General features: G+C 40.7%; 1 protein-coding gene and 1 long non-coding RNA gene across 2 annotated transcripts; one reads left to right on the plus strand and one right to left on the minus strand.

Annotated features, from left to right (window-relative positions):
• Positions 1–5,458: 5,458 nt before the first annotated feature.
• On the minus strand, positions 5,459–6,431 carry LOC128519760 (uncharacterized). The gene is made up of 2 exons (XR_008357879.1): positions 6,331–6,431; positions 5,459–6,216 (listed from the first exon to the last, which is right to left on the minus strand). It is a non-coding gene; the product is annotated as an uncharacterized LOC128519760 (long non-coding RNA).
• gsdmeb (gasdermin Eb) lies at positions 6,406–17,112 on the plus strand. The gene is made up of 10 exons (XM_053493599.1): positions 6,406–6,528; positions 7,190–7,409; positions 8,437–8,629; positions 10,317–10,491; positions 13,269–13,386; positions 13,717–13,833; positions 14,824–14,951; positions 15,573–15,765; positions 15,875–15,948; positions 16,292–17,112. Exons 2-10 carry the CDS (start codon positions 7,199–7,201, stop codon positions 16,523–16,525), a joined length of 1,443 nt encoding a protein of 480 aa, XP_053349574.1. The 5' UTR covers positions 6,406–6,528; positions 7,190–7,198; the 3' UTR covers positions 16,526–17,112.
• Positions 17,113–17,650: the final 538 nt, after the last annotated feature.

The following is a 17,650-nucleotide window of genomic DNA, read 5'->3' on the forward strand; positions in this document are numbered from 1 at the left end:
TAATATAAGCTCTAAAGCCTGGGTCTGCTCTACGAGTCCGCGGGTGTGTGAGGATGTGTGTGTAAAGCTCTTTGAGGTAGGTAGGAGCGTGTGTCGTGTGTGTGTGCCGCTCATAGGAGCGTGTGTCGTGTGTGTGTGTGCCGCTCATAGGAGCATGTGTCGTGTGTGTGTGCCGCTCATAGGAGCGTGTGTGGTGTGTGTGTGTGTGCCGCTCATAGGAGCGTGTGTGGTGTGTGTGTGTGTGCCGCTCATAGGAGCGTGTGTGGTGTGTGTGTGTGTGCCGCTCATAGGAGCATGTGTCGTGTGTGTGTGCCGCTCATAGGAGCGTGTGTCGTGTGTGTGTGCCGCTCATAGGAGCGTGTGTCGTGTGTGTGTGCGCCGCTCATAGGAGCGTGGGTCGTGTGTGTGTGTGTGTGCCGCTCATAGGAGCGTGTGTCGTGTGTGTGTGCGCCGCTCATAGGAGCGTGGGTCGTGTGTGTGTGTGTGCCGCTCATAGGAGCGTGGGTCGTGTGTGTGTGTGTGCCGCTCATAGGAGCGTGGGTCGTGTGTGTGCCGCTCATAGGAGCGTGGGTCGTGTGTGTGCCGCTCATAGGAGCGTGGGTCGTGTGTGTGTGTGTGCCGCTCATAGGAGCGTGGGTCGTGTGTGCCGCTCATAGGAGCGTGGGTCGTGTGTGTGCCGCTCATAGGAGCGTGGGTCGTGTGTGTGCCGCTCATAGGAGCGTGGGTCGTGTGTGTGCCGCTCATAGGAGCGTGGGTCGTGTGTGTGCCGCTCATAGGAGCGTGGGTCGTGTGTGTGCCGCTCATAGGAGCGTGGGTCGTGTGTGTGCCGCTCATAGGAGCGTGGGTCGTGTGTGTGCCGCTCATAGGAGCGTGGGTCGTGTGTGTGCCGCTCATAGGAGCGTGGGTCGTGTGTGTGCCGCTCATAGGAGCGTGGGTCGTGTGTGTGCCGCTCATAGGAGCGTGGGTCGTGTGTGTGCCGCTCATAGGAGCGTGGGTCGTGTGTGTGCCGCTCATAGGAGCGTGGGTCGTGTGTGTGCCGCTCATAGGAGCGTGGGTCGTGTGTGTGCCGCTCATAGGAGCGTGGGTCGTGTGTGTGCCGCTCATAGGAGCGTGGGTCGTGTGTGTGCCGCTCATAGGAGCGTGGGTCGTGTGTGTGCCGCTCATAGGAGCGTGGGTCGTGTGTGCCGCTCATAGGAGCGTGGGTCGTGTGTGCCGCTCATAGGAGCGTGGGTCGTGTGTGCCGCTCATAGGAGCGTGGGTCGTGTGTGCCGCTCATAGGAGCGTGGGTCGTGTGTGCCGCTCATAGGAGCGTGGGTCGTGTGTGCCGCTCATAGGAGCGTGGGTCGTGTGTGCCGCTCATAGGAGCGTGGGTCGTGTGTGCCGCTCATAGGAGCGTGGGTCGTGTGTGCCGCTCATAGGAGCGTGGGTCGTGTGTGCCGCTCATAGGAGCGTGGGTCGTGTGTGCCGCTCATAGGAGCGTGGGTCGTGTGTGCCGCTCATAGGAGCGTGGGTCGTGTGTGCCGCTCATAGGAGCGTGGGTCGTGTGGGTCGTGTGTGCCGCTCATAGGAGCGTGGGTCGTGTGTGCCGCTCATAGGAGCGTGGGTCGTGTGTGCCGCTCATAGGAGCGTGGGTCGTGTGTGCCGCTCATAGGAGCGTGGGTCGTGTGTGCCGCTCATAGGAGCGTGGGTCGTGTGTGCCGCTCATAGGAGCGTGGGTCGTGTGTGCCGCTCATAGGAGCGTGGGTCGTGTGTGCCGCTCATAGGAGCGTGGGTCGTGTGTGCCGCTCATAGGAGCGTGGGTCGTGTGTGCCGCTCATAGGAGCGTGGGTCGTGTGTGCCGCTCATAGGAGCGTGGGTCGTGTGTGCCGCTCATAGGAGCGTGGGTCGTGTGTGCCGCTCATAGGAGCGTGGGTCGTGTGTGCCGCTCATAGGAGCGTGGGTCGTGTGTGCCGCTCATAGGAGCGTGGGTCGTGTGTGCCGCTCATAGGAGCGTGGGTCGTGTGTGCCGCTCATAGGAGCGTGGGTCGTGTGTGCCGCTCATAGGAGCGTGGGTCGTGTGTGCCGCTCATAGGAGCGTGGGTCGTGTGTGCCGCTCATAGGAGCGTGGGTCGTGTGTGCCGCTCATAGGAGCGTGGGTCGTGTGTGCCGCTCATAGGAGCGTGGGTCGTGTGTGCCGCTCATAGGAGCGTGGGTCGTGTGTGCCGCTCATAGGAGCGTGGGTCGTGTGTGCCGCTCATAGGAGCGTGGGTCGTGTGTGCCGCTCATAGGAGCGTGGGTCGTGTGTGCCGCTCATAGGAGCGTGGGTCGTGTGTGCCGCTCATAGGAGCGTGGGTCGTGTGTGCCGCTCATAGGAGCGTGGGTCGTGTGTGCCGCTCATAGGAGCGTGGGTCGTGTGTGCCGCTCATAGGAGCGTGGGTCGTGGGTCGTGTGCGCCGCTCATAGGAGCGTGTGTGTGTGGGTCGTGTGCGCCGCTCATAGGAGCGTGTGTGTGTGTGTGTGCGCCGCTCATAGGAGCGTGTGTGTGTGTGTGCGCCGCTCATAGGAGCGTGGGTCGTGTGTGCGCCGCTCATAGGAGCGTGGGTCGTGTGTGCGCCGCTCATAGGAGCGTGGGTCGTGTGTGCGCCGCTCATAGGAGCGTGGGTCGTGTGTGCGCCGCTCATAGGAGCGTGGGTCGTGTGTGCGCCGCTCATAGGAGCGTGGGTCGTGTGTGCGCCGCTCATAGGAGCGTGGGTCGTGTGTGTGTGTGTGCCGCTCATAGGAGCGTGTATGTCCCAGGTATTAGAGCCTGTTTGTAACTGAGCCTGTGTCACAACACAGAGCGAGTGTGTGTGTATGTCCCAGGTATTAGAGCCTGACTGTGAGAGTCTCTGTCCCCACTCTAGGTAGATGTGAAGTGTTAAGGGTTTTCTTGTATCCCCATGTGATTTGGTTTATAAATACCTCAGTGTGATGTTGTCCAGAGCCAGTGTTTTGTTTGTTTAGTTTCATGTTATTAGTTTGTTTTGTCAATAAAAACTCCTTTATTTTTGAAAAGAACCCTCTGCATCTATGCCTGCCCTTTGTAAGCCCACGGCGTCCCAACAGCCCAATACACCCGAATCGTGACATCTGGTCTCTGTTCTGGTGTTCATTTTTGGCAAATATTAAATGTGAAAGGTGTGTAAAGGTAATTACAAATGGGAAAACTGCCTGCTTTTATTTAAAAAAAAAAAAAAAAAGGTTTTCCATTAGTTTATTGAGTAGTCTGATTTTTTAAAAATGCTTTCTGCAAACATGTACCGTATGCTACATACAGTATACTGCTGAGAAAGCAGTCTGTATCCCACGGAAAGCTTTGAAGAATTATCACTTATACCTCCATATACTTACTGTAGGCCCGGGGTTCAAACCCCTGGTACCATCAAGCTGCCACTGTTGGACCCTTAAGCAAGGCACTTACTGTAACCCTCTCTGCACCATGTCATGGCTGACCCTGCGATCTGACCCCAGCTTTCTACAAAAAAAATCTGCCATTTTTACATTAAAAATTTTCACTCTGCTATAGAGCAGGAGTCTTCAACTCCATTTGGCACCAGTGTCGAGCAAACTTTGTAAATCACCAACACCTAAACACACACAGAGAACCTGGTGACTAACAAATTAGTTAATTTAGCTGTGTTTAAATGGACACATCACCAAACTGTGTTGAACACATGCCCACCAGGGCTGGAGCTAAAGCTGTAACGTATATAAAGTACTGTATATGTGACAAATGCACTTATGTTGTATTTGGCTTACCACAAAGGTAGGAAAAGTGTTAAAAAAACAAAAAAAAACAGCTCTTGTTTCCTTTATATATGTGAGGGTAGAAAAAAGAACAATCCACATCAAAGGTAAAAATTAACAGTATCAATTTCACTCTTATTTTCATGTTATACTCTGACTAGTAAGCATGAAAGCACCCTAAATTTCAGCTTGGTTGCTTTTTCCCCTGGGGGTCCCCCAGAGACATATGTGCCATGGCGGTGCTTCCGAATAATATTGTTAGCCATTAAAATAATACAGTAAGGTGGCATGTTTAGAGAAGGGGAAAAAATAGAAAGTGTTCTTGGTTAAATTTAACAATTCACTATAAGACAGAACACAACAAAATAAAATAAATGCCATTAAGAAATAAAAAAGGCCATTATAAAAAAAAAGGATTTTAGTACCTCCTCAATTCTACCTACCTTAATTCTATGTGTTTTTTGTGAAAAAAAAAAAAATTAAAAGTCACCTGATCAAAGTGGTTCTTTGCATTAGGTAAATTCAACCTGAGATGAACATTATGCTATTATTTGTTTAACAAAAATAATGCCAAAAAGAAAAAAATTAAACATGCATACCTCTCCTCCATGTAATTTCATAACTGTTAAATCTACCTTTCGCAGCAATTATTAAAAAATATTATTTTCTATGGACTACATCAGTTTTTCACATGATTATGGATGATAATTTTGTTCCATTAGAAAATTGTTTTATTTCATTGACATTTTTGGGCATTCATTTATACACAGCTCTCTATAGGTGCCGGCACAGCATTCAGGTCTGGATTTTGACCAGACCATTCTAAAACTTCCATTATTTTCATTGATGTGCTTTTAATAATTGTCATGTTATATGACCCAATTTTGACCAAGCCTCTAGAATACAGTACTGGTATACAGAGGACTTCATGATCATCGACTCCAAGACCGCAAAGTGCCCAGGTCATGCGGCAGCCCAAATCATAAGTCATCCATCACTGTGCTTGACAGTGGGTATGAGTTTTTTTCTGCTGCAATGCTGTTTATTTTTTGCTAAACATGGTGCTGGGCATTAAGGCCATACAATTCACTTTGGTCTCATCTGTTTATAAGACATTGGTTCCAGAAGCCTTGTGCTTTCTTCAGATTGCAAACCTCAGTCGTACTTCTGTGTTATTTTTTTAGACAGAAGAGGCTTTCTCCAGGCAACCTTTTTCAAAAAAGCTTCTTCTAATTTTGCTGTCATGGACTTTAATATGCTCAGTGAGGCCTATAGTGTCAGAGATGTAGCACTTGTTTTTTTGTATTTCTCTGAGCAATGTACGGCCTGACCTAGGGGTGAATGTGTTGGGATGTTCACTCCTGGAAAGACTGGCAACTGTCTTGAATGCTTTTCACTATAAATAATCGGTCTGACTGTAGAACATTACAGTCCAAATTATTTACACAACTACTGATGATCAATTAATCACTGCATGATGATTTACAGCACCAGGGGGGTACTTAGTTTTGGTGCATGTTTTATTTTGGCTTGACTTTTATTAGATAAATAATTGTACAGTGAAAAACAATTATATGTTGTTGTTTTTAGAGGTTGTACTGTATTCTGTATTTGCCTAACACGACCTGCAATGATCAGAAGATTTATATTATCACTAAATAGATAGACAGATAGATAGATAGATAGATAGATAGATAGATAGATAGATATTTATTATTGTTAACATGGATTTGCAAGCCCATTCAACATTTTTTTTATCGATTGTTAACACTTGATTTAATTAGTACTGTATTATATCAATGTAGAACTCTTCTTTACAAACCCGAACAAACTGTCTCCGTCCTGAACAACCTATGAACACTACTGTAAGTTGGGGAAAATTGGAATTTTTGTTTGTTCTTTACCATTTACTGATTTTAATTCAAAATATATAAAAAATATTGTTACATGTTTTTCAATGTTAAAGCCATAGTAGACACAACTCACTTTACTTGGGCTTGTAAACAGAGAGGAAGGTATCTTTTTTTGACAAATATAATTGATTTTGAACAGTCTGTAATGTTGGTTGTGTAATAATTCAATACAGCTCTTCAGCTCACATCACAACTGTACTGCACAATTATAGAAGTTGAGAGAACATGCTCGGTCAACTCATCCCCATTTTTAAAGCCAAACTGCATTGTTGTTGCCTAAGCCATATGTTTATACTTATCAAATATATTCATAACTGCTACAAACATGTTGTGATTGCAATTACAGAACTTCTCTTCTTATATTGTAATCTCTTTCTGCATCCCCCGCACCGACAGGGTCTGGGTTTGATTCCTGCCTTGGGTCTGTGTGCGTGGAGTTTGCATGTTCTCCCTTTGGTGGGTGGCTTTTCTCCGATGAACATGCTGTCCTGTGTGTGCTGTGCCTCATGCTCTACTTCTCCTGGGATTCCCCTGTGACCTGTATACACAATCAAGCGGTATAGAATAGTCCATGGCGTAATTCGGTGGCTTTATAAAACTACAGTAGGTATTTCCCCTTTTTTTTAAAAACGAAAAAAGGCTTTACGCTTACCTGGCCAAACACTTTCAATCAGTGGAAACATTGAAGAACGTTTTCTGAGTCAGTGGAGTGCCCTGTTTCTCAGGCGCGGGGGAGGAGCTGAGGGTTAAAAGATAGTGTAGTACCAGTAACCAAACCCACAGTGATTCGCAGGAAGGTATCGCGGATGACCGTCTTCCACTCTCTTTACTACACCCCCTTGCAAAGACGGTAAGACATCAGTGATCCCTGTTTTATATATATATATATATATATATATATATATATATGTGTGTGTGTGTGTGTGTGTATACAGTAATTATATTTAACGCGAAACTGAAGAGCGCGAGCTCAATAAAGCTTGTTTTGTGTCGCGTGCGGCTTTGTTGTTTCCGGTGTTATCAGAGCGCGAGACTGGCTGGAAATAACTCCTACACTTGTATTTAGGCATATCGCAAAGCGCCATTATGTTGACATAATAATAATAATAATAATAATAATAATAATATAAAACACTGTATTTTAAGGTGTTTATGTGCAGTACAGTCAGCTCTCCACTGACTCCAGCCGATGAATAAATGAATGAATGAATGATTGAATGATTGATTGATTATCACGGTGGCGTAATGGTTAGCACTTTGGCCGCCTCCAGGGTCGTGGGTTTGAGTCCTGCCCTTGGTCTGTGTGCATTTGCATGTTCTCCCTGCGCTTGGTGGGTTTCCTTCAACGGTCGGAGGACATGCAGATTAGGCTCATTGGTGTGCATGTTTGTGTGCCCTGTGATGGTCTGGCACCCTGCCCAGAGTGTACCCCGCCGGTGCCCTAAACCCTGGGATAAGCTGTAAAGAAGATGAATTAATTATTGTTGTTCTTATTATGTTCCCTGTTTTAGTGGTTAGAGATGTTTGCAAAAGCTACCAAGAAATTCGTGGCTGAGATCGACCCAGATGGTAGCCTGATCCCAGTCTTCAGGCTGAATGAATCGGATAATTTAAATGTCCTCTCACTGGTCATCAAGCAGACTCCAAGCTGGTTCTGGCAACGACCGAAGTACATGACCACAGACTTCACCCTGAACGATGTGCTGCTCGGAGACACTCCTATTACTCCAGGTACAGCGCCTTCACATCTTGCGTTTAACTCAATATTAAGTGCAGTGATTTGCAGTGTTGTTCACATTCACACTTCACAAGAGTTAGTTTAAAGTTTGGTTTACACATTAAAATGAACTAGTTCATGTTTATTTGTTAAGCCAGTATAAAGCTCGTTCAACCTATTCATTTCCAGCCCACTTGAACTTGCCATAACTGCAAAATAAAAAGTCAGCCCACAATATTTTTTACATCACCTGAGGGTTCTTATGCTTGTGCTACTCATCTCTGACTAGTTCAACTAGAGAGAGAGAGAGAGAGAGAGACAGAAATGAGTAATTTCTTTTTTCTTTGGTTCACAGAATATTATCAATATTATAAATAGAATGACAAAGGATTTGCCACTTAAATTAACCACCATGCATGTCCTTAATCATTGATCTTCTTATTTCTTTAACACCCATGACTGAAGGCATATCCCATGTTCATGGAAAAGTTGATACCATGTTTCAGAAATGCATGGCTTACCCGGGCCTGGAGAGTGAGATGAGCATTTTACAGACCAGAGACGCGGGTTTTATATATAAAACCCGCGTCTCTGGTCTGTAAAATGCTCATCTCACTCTCCAGGCCCGGGTAAGCCAAGCTACACATACTGTACACATGCACACTCTCTCTCTGAAATATAGTCATATGACCATTAAGTGGCCACGGCATGAGGAAGTTAAATAAATCATACCATGTCCAAGGTGGGGGTGGGGTGGTAGGATTTTACATTGCATGGGACTTGGACAGCAATGTTTATCAGGGCAAATTTAATATCGTCATTTTAGCCCAAATTGTGGGTTGATTCATCATTTAATGATCATTCCACAACATTAAATGTAACCAAAAAGTTTACATTATGATATGCTAATCATTTGTAATAAAAAAATTCTGGCATTAAATACTTGATCAAATATGGAGGAGACTATATAATGGAAATGTTTTATAGGGAGGTAACTGAGTACAATGCATTTGAGATGACGCGTTCCTGTGTTCTCCACAGAGGTAGTTGAGGCATACTTCTTGAATTATAAACAGACAAGGGAAAACAACGTTACTGGAGGAGCTCAAACAGAGGTTGGCCCTGGAAATGTGAAAATCAAAGGAAGAGGTTTATTCAAGCTGGCCTCTTCGTTTGGGAGCCTTAAGAAGCAAGAAGTAGATGTTCAGAAACTGCTAAATGACTGTAAAGATAGGTAAGTGAATGCAGCGGCATCCTACCATTCTGGAGCTCAAACATTCATTCTCTAAAAAATGTGGAAGTGAAAGTGCTTACTAGCAGATGTTTGGTTACAAGCCAAGTCAAAAGTATGAAAGACTGGAATCTTTAATGACATGCTGATTTTTTTGTGTGTGTGTTGTAAAACTTTGGAATAAACAGTGTTTGTATTCAATTTGGTTATTGTAAAATCAGCCTAAGTTATTACATAAGAAGATAACATGGCACAAAGTTGCAGGTAAAACAGCTTAGGTTGTTGTGTTTTTAAGAGCTCAGTTCAGATTTTTAGAAGAAAACCTTAATTTGTGAATGTAGGCAAATCATCTACAGAGATGTCTTTCTTATAAAACAAAAAATTGGTTAGGAAGTGACATTTTTATATTTGTGACATTAGGTGACTTCCTCAGTACTCTTAATTTAGAAACTCTGGCCCAACTCTAAAATGTACCCTCCCTTTATCACCCAAATATCACACTGCTCCACAGCCCAGCCTATTTACATCAGCAGCTTTATCACCCTCCCTGCATTTTCTGTTTATCTTAAATGCTGCTAAACTATCAATATGGCAGAGTAAGATAAATTTTATAGCAATTTCAGCACTGGGGCCCAGTCTTCCGTAATACTCTCACCAGCTTTTTAGCATGTTTTTAAAATCAGAAGGTCAAATAAATGGTGGCACGAAGTATGAATCCATGGGCAAAAATGACTTTGTGGCACTTGTGTATACACTAAATACCATACTGGTAGTGAACATTAACATATGAACATTTCTTAAGATATCAAAACTGATGTTACATACAGAGATGATTTCTTTTTTCATGAAGCAACCATTCGGAGCAAATTCAGCTAGACTACTGACTTAAGGTCTCCTTAAAGAGAAAAAAGGTGTTGGGTCTTCTTGTTAGATTTGATCAGGTTAGATTTAATGTAAGGAAAATACAGATTGAGCCAGACTTTTTTGGGGACCCTGAATATTTATGGTACTTTTATCGCATTTGACACCATTTTCAAAAGCCCCTTCGTCATGCTAATACAAAAGTTCAGAAAGCTAAAATTAGAGAGGATATGGTAAAGCACAACACAAGTTAAAGGTATTATTATGTTTATTTTTAACAAGTTAACGTAAATGTGTCTATTAATATTCCAGCTGAAATACCTCTCAGGTCATACATTGTCATCTCTAAAACCCCCTCTGTTTTACTCCAGTTTCAAATACTCTGTTAAAATGTCTGTAACTTTGTTATATATTGGTGCTGAGGAAAAATTGGTTTTAGTTTTTGCCTGGAATGACATACCAGGTGGAAAGTTCAAATGGCTTGTTGAAGTGCTTTGATTAGAAAGGGTTTTTTTTGCTTGCTATCATGCATGGATATTGTGCAGTTCCAGAATCCAAAATCCAAAAGTTAAGCAACTTAAGAGGAGTTAAAATCTCGTTTTTTGCATACTTTCCATTGTGAATGTTGCCGATTGTTCTGACCTGAGAGGCAGGTAAGCAGTTACATAATATATATTTTGCATGTTGTTGTTTTTAATTAGCCAATAACATTTGATTGTGAAAGTAAAATTAGGAGAATATGAATTATATCAATTAACATATTAGTTTTCTTTAGTTTTAAACCAAATATGCACTTTGATAAACAATGTGTATTATGTGTTCTGTGTAGATGTCTGGATTTTCAGCACTGCCTGTTGAGGCAGGTCATAAAGAGGCGTCGTGACGTGTTTGCGCTGGTAAAGGAGCGAATTATAACCACACAGACCTGCACAGTTACCGAGGAAGTTCAGGAGGGAGGCAGCTGCTCAGCCTTTCTTGGGTTCAATGTTCCCACACAGATTCAGGTCAGACCAACTGGGTTACAGTGTTTAAAGCGTTATAGTATTTGAAATGTTAATGCATTAGTTATTATTAAGGCAGTTCCATCTTGAGTTAACCTGGGATCTGAGGATGCAAAATTCTTTTGTCTTGAATTCAATAGTTACTATGCAGCTGTTAGAATGTCTATGACAAATTATTTTTATAATAATAATTATTATTATAATTATAATTAATATTATTGTTATTATCCAGAATGAGTTGTCAAACACACAAACAGTTGAAATTGCAGTAATACAAAACACCAGCACATCTGCATTCGAGAATACTAGTGATAAATGCTACATTAGGCTAGGTGGTTAGACTATCAAAATCAGTAACAAAAAGCAATTTCAAACCAAAGTGCGTGAATAATAATAATAATAATATAAATTCTGAGAGGAAGTTTTTGAGATACTTAATAAGTGCATAGAAACTAAAGTTTGCCACAGTTACTCAAGACTATAACTTTTTAAAATATTCAAACCATAAGTGACTGCTACTCCTTTTTAGCCCAACTGTCAGGTTGCCTTTATCTGTGGTTTACAACTATATGCAGAGTAGGACAGGCAAACTTCAATGTTTCAATGTATTAACATTTTATCATGCAAGCTAACATAAATGTAAATGAAAACTATAATAACCCACTATAAATTAGTATTTTCTTATTTATTAACTAGAAAGACTTTATTTATGCCTATTAACATCCCTGATATAGCAGGTAATTTTTACTATCCAATCTAAGGCAACCATCTTAAAAGAGGATCTTAAACACTGAACCACAGCTTCGGAAAGTTAATGATAGGAATACCAAGTAATATAACAATAAGGAAATGTTGACACAGACATTAGTAGTGTTTTCTGCAGAGAAATTACCAAATAAAAAATTATTTAAAAAAAAAACAGTTACTAATTCAGTTAGTGGTAACAGTGAATTGTAGTGACATATTGGATTTTACAGTTTGCATCCTCATTCATAACCATAAATGTGTCAGCATACAGCCACAGAGACCTCTTTCAGTCTGTTTTCAGTTCATCATTTTCCATGGTTTATAGATGATGCATGTCACAGAGACAGCTCTGCATGTAAAGACACTCACTGATCACTTTCTTTGGAACAACATTGGGTAGGATCTCACTATGCTCTCAAAACAGGAGCAATACTTCATGGCATTGATTTCAGAAGACATTGAAAACATTTCTTTGTGATTCTAGTGAATGTTCCCATGATTGAAACAGACACTTGCTGCAATTTTTTTCAGATGAATTTTCATGTTCTGAATTTTCCTTTTTTTTTTGTTGCCAAATTTCAACCATCCTTTTGGTTTCACATTAAATGACTCGAAAGGCCACTAAAAGCTATCATGTGAATGTAGCTATTAGAAAATGATTAATTTGTAGGTATGAAGGAATGCACATGGTCAGAAACAGTTCTCAAATAGACCAGGGGTGGTGCACCTGTTTGCCATAATGACCAAAAAAAACGTTATCACTGCAAAGAGCCACACAACAGATGACAGGCTACTAACGAACGTCACATCAATCGTGCATATCAGCTGGCTAACGTATGTTAAATCGAGCGAGCGGTGGTGAAAAAAAAAAAAAAATTTATATATATATATATATATATATATATATATATACACTCAACAAAAATATAAACGCAACACCTTAGTTTCTGCTCCGATTTTTCATGAGATGGACTTAAAGATTTAAAATTCATTCCAGATACACAATATTACCATTTCTCTCAAACATTGTTCACAAATCAGTCTAAATGTGTGATAGTGAGCACTTCTGCTTTGCTGAGATAATCCATCCCACCTCACAGGTGTGCCACATCAAGATGCTGATCTGACATCATGAGTAGTGCACAGGTGTACTTTATACTGCCCACAATAAAAGGCCACCCTGGAATGTGCAGTTTTGTCTCACAGCAAAATGCCACAGATGCCACAAGCATTGAGGGAGCGTGCAATAAGCATGCTGACAGCAGGAATGTCAACCAGATCTGTTGCTCGTGCATTGAATGTTCATTTCTCTACCATAAGCCGTCTCCAAAGGCGTTTCAGAGAATATGTAACTATAAATTAGAAATACTATTCAATGTAATCTTGTCAGTAACCTCAAATATCTATCATTGATCAGCAATAACATTACAACACCAAACATTAACCCCAGTATAGTTTAGGTTCCATTTGTGCCAGCTGTGCAGCTCTGGACTCCTTTGAGACTCCTCAAAATCTAAAATTTAAATTTTATTTGTCACTTACACCGTCATAATATGCAGTGAAATGCTTGTGTGCTTGAACTCTGGAAAGGCGCTATATAAATAAAAAATATTATTATTATTATTATTTTAAGACCGCCCCCATGACCTTAAAAAAAGTATTCAAAGAAAGAATGTGAAATAAGAACATAATAATAAAAAATATAATATAGAAAACATATAAAACTTTTAACTGAAAAGGCTAAAACACAAAATTAACACAGCTCTGGATCCATTGAGTGTTGAGGGGTGTGAAGCCTCTACAAATCAGCTTGATTGGCGCTTACTATTGGAACTTGATCAGTTTAAGAACATTGACCTTCTTCAGCAAGTTGTGCTGCATTGGCTTTTCTGTGAGATTGGACCAGACTTGCTAGCCATTGCTACCCACAGGCATAAATGAGCCTTGGATGCCCATGATAATCAATGTTAATGTTATGGCTAAAAGTGTAAATGGCATGACTTCTTCAAAAGCTCTTACCTCTCTCTCCGCAGGTTTCGGTAAATGATGGCGGCATTCATTGTGACCGTAATGTCCATCTAGAAATCCCAGCTCAGACAGCCCTGGCTTACAGTTTAATGGAGCTCAACGTTATGAACACGGGTCAATTTGGTAATATATTTTTTGCTCACACTAATAATTAGAGAACATACAGTATGCAGTGCATATTTGGTGTGTAATCAATAGATTTTATAATAAATATCAAGTCTCTAAACAATCTATTCCAGTTTTATTACAGAAATTATGGTATTCTAGTCTGATTACATTTACTGATGGAGTAAAGTGAAATTGTGCCTTGTACATTATATTCATACATATCTCCTGGCTTGAATAATTTCCTTTAACCGACCTTTAACAGAGCTCCGTGCCAGTGGTGTTTAACTAGGAAATGTAAAGAGGTCACCAGAGACTTTTCTGACTACTGCTGTCTTGTGTCCTTAGAGCTGTGCCTGATGCCAGACACCTACGGATGCGTTGAGGTTGACGGCCTTCTCAAAACAAACTCAACCCTGCTAAACAGGACTCCACCTGAATCATCATTTCAACAGCTACAGGAAGGTGCGAGCTGAAGTGGAGGATTGGCCATGACATGCAGCAGACACTTACATTTACATTCCATTTACATGTACAGCATTCAGCAGATGCCCTAGTTACATCAGATATCTTACAGATGTCCACACAGATATCTCACTGTGAAGATCTCCTGGGAAGTTCACACAGATTTTATTAATTACTTTTTATTTAACTATTCAGTCATTTCTTCTTGCAGATTGCATAAAAAATCTGCAGTTCTGTGCTGTCTGGTTATATTGGGTACAAATTGAAGCATTTTAGTTAGAGATTACACCATTCAGATAACACCACGGCTATCAAAGATCCTGTTTCAAACGACACTAGAACACCAAATCTAATACCAGTATTAGTACAAAGGATCAGGGTCGAACAAAGCTGTCAAGCTGAAACTCATTAAAAAGCGAGAAATTTATATATATATATATATATATATATATATAAATACAAGGCAAGGACCTTTAAGAAATTAAGTTAACAATTAAGTGCTTGGTGAAGTGTATGTCCGCTAACGTGTGCCACGTATTTTACTTTTTGTTACCAAAAAAAAAATGCTATCAAATATTTATAAGTTAGTATTTACAAATTTAAAAAAGCAATAAAACAAAGCATTCATTTTCATTTCGTTTTCCTCATGTCTTCTTGGAGTTTATTGGCGGTTGGCATCCACCATATTGCATTACAGCCACTTGCTAGTCTTGATCTCTCTTATCTTCCTTTCAGTTTAAAATCTCTTTTCTAGTCCCATCACCCTTAGAAACCTATCAAACACTTTCTTCCTTGTCCTATTTTCTCCATTTTCCAAAATATTGTTCACAGTGTACTCAACCTTTCATTTTTTCACCCACATCTCTCTTACTCTGGGTAATTTGATTTACAGTTAACAACCTGCAAGTTACCCCAGTACTCATAACATTTTTTATTTTACTGAAATAATGCACACAGAGTACATCACCATTTTCTCTCTCTCACACACAGAGTTGGATAAACTGCAGGATCAGTTCCAGGTGCTTTCAGGACTCCCTGCCAACACACGCTCAGGTCTCTTCCAGCAAATCACTCTCCTCATGAAGGACAAGACGGCCATCACTAGCCTGGACCATGCAGTGAGTAAGAATAGGACATTTATCGTAGTTTACATACAATAACCTGCATACATTGCTTATTTTTAAAGAGAGGAAATAAATTAATAAAGGAGAAGGAAGTACAGCATGTGTTTAATTATTACACACCTCCTACTTTTTACGGAAGCAGTGATCATTTTTAAGAACTGGCCTTTGTTTCCATTATGCAATCAGTGATGACCAGTGAAAAATAAATGTTTTTTATATGTACTTTAAGAATTTATTTTATTACACATGGGCAAATATTTCAGCAGAGCTTAGCTCAGCAAGTGTAGCATTAATAGTAATCCATCAGTGATCTTTAAACACGCCTCAGTGCTGATTTTTTTTAACAATGGTCTTTACGTTGCCTAAATAATTGTCCAGACATTAAAATGATGACTGATGGACTTGTTCAGTAATTCATTCACTTACACAGATTTGATTTATTACCCTTTATTCATCTATTAAGTCACGTCTTCCTAAAATAGACAAAAGTTTCACCACGTAACTCAATGTTTTTTTTTATTTTGCTAAACCAAATGCTATGTAACAAATTCATTACATAATATCTCCTTTGCTCATGTTTCTACTAAATGCTTTGTTTCTTTTTTACTGTGTCAGTTGAACAATTCGCTCTGTGGTATCAAGTCTGATCTCTCAACACTGGACAAATTGTCCTGTTTGAAGAAAGCAGCAGAGACTACATTGGAGCTGCTCAATCAGAATGAAAGAGACCATGCACCAGTGGAAAGAGACCAAGAGCCAGAGCCCTCTGTCCTCACTGCCACCCACATCCTTGTCAGTGCCTTAGAGGGTAAGCAAGGAAATAGATAGTTATCATGAATGTGCTGCTAAGAGTTAGACAGGACTGGATATGAGATGATTGTTTATCTGAATTTCTTCTCTCTCTGTTTCTCCTGTAGAGATGTCCCAGTCAGCCTTGACTGTGCTCGAATCCTGCTGCCAACCTCTCACCATACAGGCACTGCACCTGCTGGTGAGCCCCTGCTCTTCTTCACAGTCATTATCAGACTAAGCACTTATAACAATATAATTGAATTAAAGCGATATATGGTAGATGCTTAAAGAAGCTTACCTAACAATACATTTTTGTTGAATAATTATGGTTATATGGAATTTCCTCTATTCTCCCTCCCTCTGGTTAACTCCCAGAAATATGTAAGTGGTTTGACTATGCCAAATTTATACTAGATACTGTATTAATGTGTGTTGCTCTGTAATAAACGGCTTCAGAACCATGTCGATACTGACCAGGATAAACAGGGTACTAAATATGGCGCGCTTAATTTATTGGTTGTGTTGTCTGTGCTATCTTACAGATCCAAAACCTAATGGGAAACAAAGACTGCTCCCTGAAGGACAGCACACTGGCCGTGTTTGCTGAAGAGGACACTTATAGCAAAGTACAAGTGCTCTTTGGATTTTTCAGTGTGATTCTGTCCAAAGAGGAGGACTCGATCCAGGCCCAGATCAGCACCCAAAAGTGGCACATTCCAATAATCCTGTGCATTGCAATCTTTAGTTTGGCCTCTTTAGTGCCCCCAACTGGCTAAGTGTTGGGTTAACACATACTGATGGTGGAAAGGCCACATGACGAAGAACTCCATTTTTCAAAAAAGATAGTTGATATGGAGAATATATTTTTCTTATATACTTTATATCTTGTACACGCTATTGTATTAATTAATTTATACAAAAGAACACTTTTATAGTATAACATTTATACATTTCATTAGTAACACCTTGCTGCTCATTAATCATGTAATGATTGTGAAAGTAGAGTGTACTTATTTTTGCTACCTGGTTTCTAAGTGTTGGTTAACTTTTTGGAAAAAGTAATATTAAAATATGTACTTTGTGGTTACTGTTGGCACCTGACGTTATTTGTTTATAATAACAAAAGTTGTTTTATAGAAATTAGTTAGGGTCGCCAAATTGTTACTTTTTTGATTGATAAAAACACAATAGAACATGACTGTACTTTAAACTGAGAGGAAGCTATTAAAGAAAATTAGTTTCAAGCGTTTTACACCCAAATCTTATACTGTATGCTGCGTACAATAATAATCCACATAGTTCTTTTGCACACTGTTGCCTTGGAGACAATCATATTTTAATATCATATTTAAAAAAAAAAAAAAAAAAAAACACATTTTAAAAATACTCCCCAATCAAAGAACTTCCTGAAGCCTATTTTAAAGTTGTCTTAAAGTGAGGGATTAATGTTTTTGCTCTGAAGACCTGCACAGAATTTTTTTTCCTTAACCATTAAAATGATTCACATTTGTTAGTGAATCTTCATTTTTAATTATTATCTACTAATAGGCAGTGGACATTTATTTCTATCTGGAAATTAAATAAATTTTTGCAGAAATCTTGTATTGACAAAGTTTAACTCCACTGTGAAGTCTTCATTTGCACACCCCTTACACTTTGTGACTAATGGTCAGGACTCTGGCCGCCTGCTCATGTGTGAAAACGACTCATGCTCCCAGAACCACTCTTTCACAGTTTGTGTCCTGAAATATGCCTGTGTCATGGAAAAATGCATAAATGTAATAACTCGCAACCCCAGATCATATTACTGCCTCCAGAGGCTTCTACAGTGAAAACTATGCATGATGGGTGCATCAATTCATGCACTTCCATTTTACCCTGACAAACCAAATTCTCTGCTT

Source organism: Clarias gariepinus, chromosome 4 (genome assembly GCF_024256425.1).
Source record: "Clarias gariepinus isolate MV-2021 ecotype Netherlands chromosome 4, CGAR_prim_01v2, whole genome shotgun sequence".
NCBI lineage: Eukaryota > Metazoa > Chordata > Actinopteri > Siluriformes > Clariidae > Clarias > Clarias gariepinus.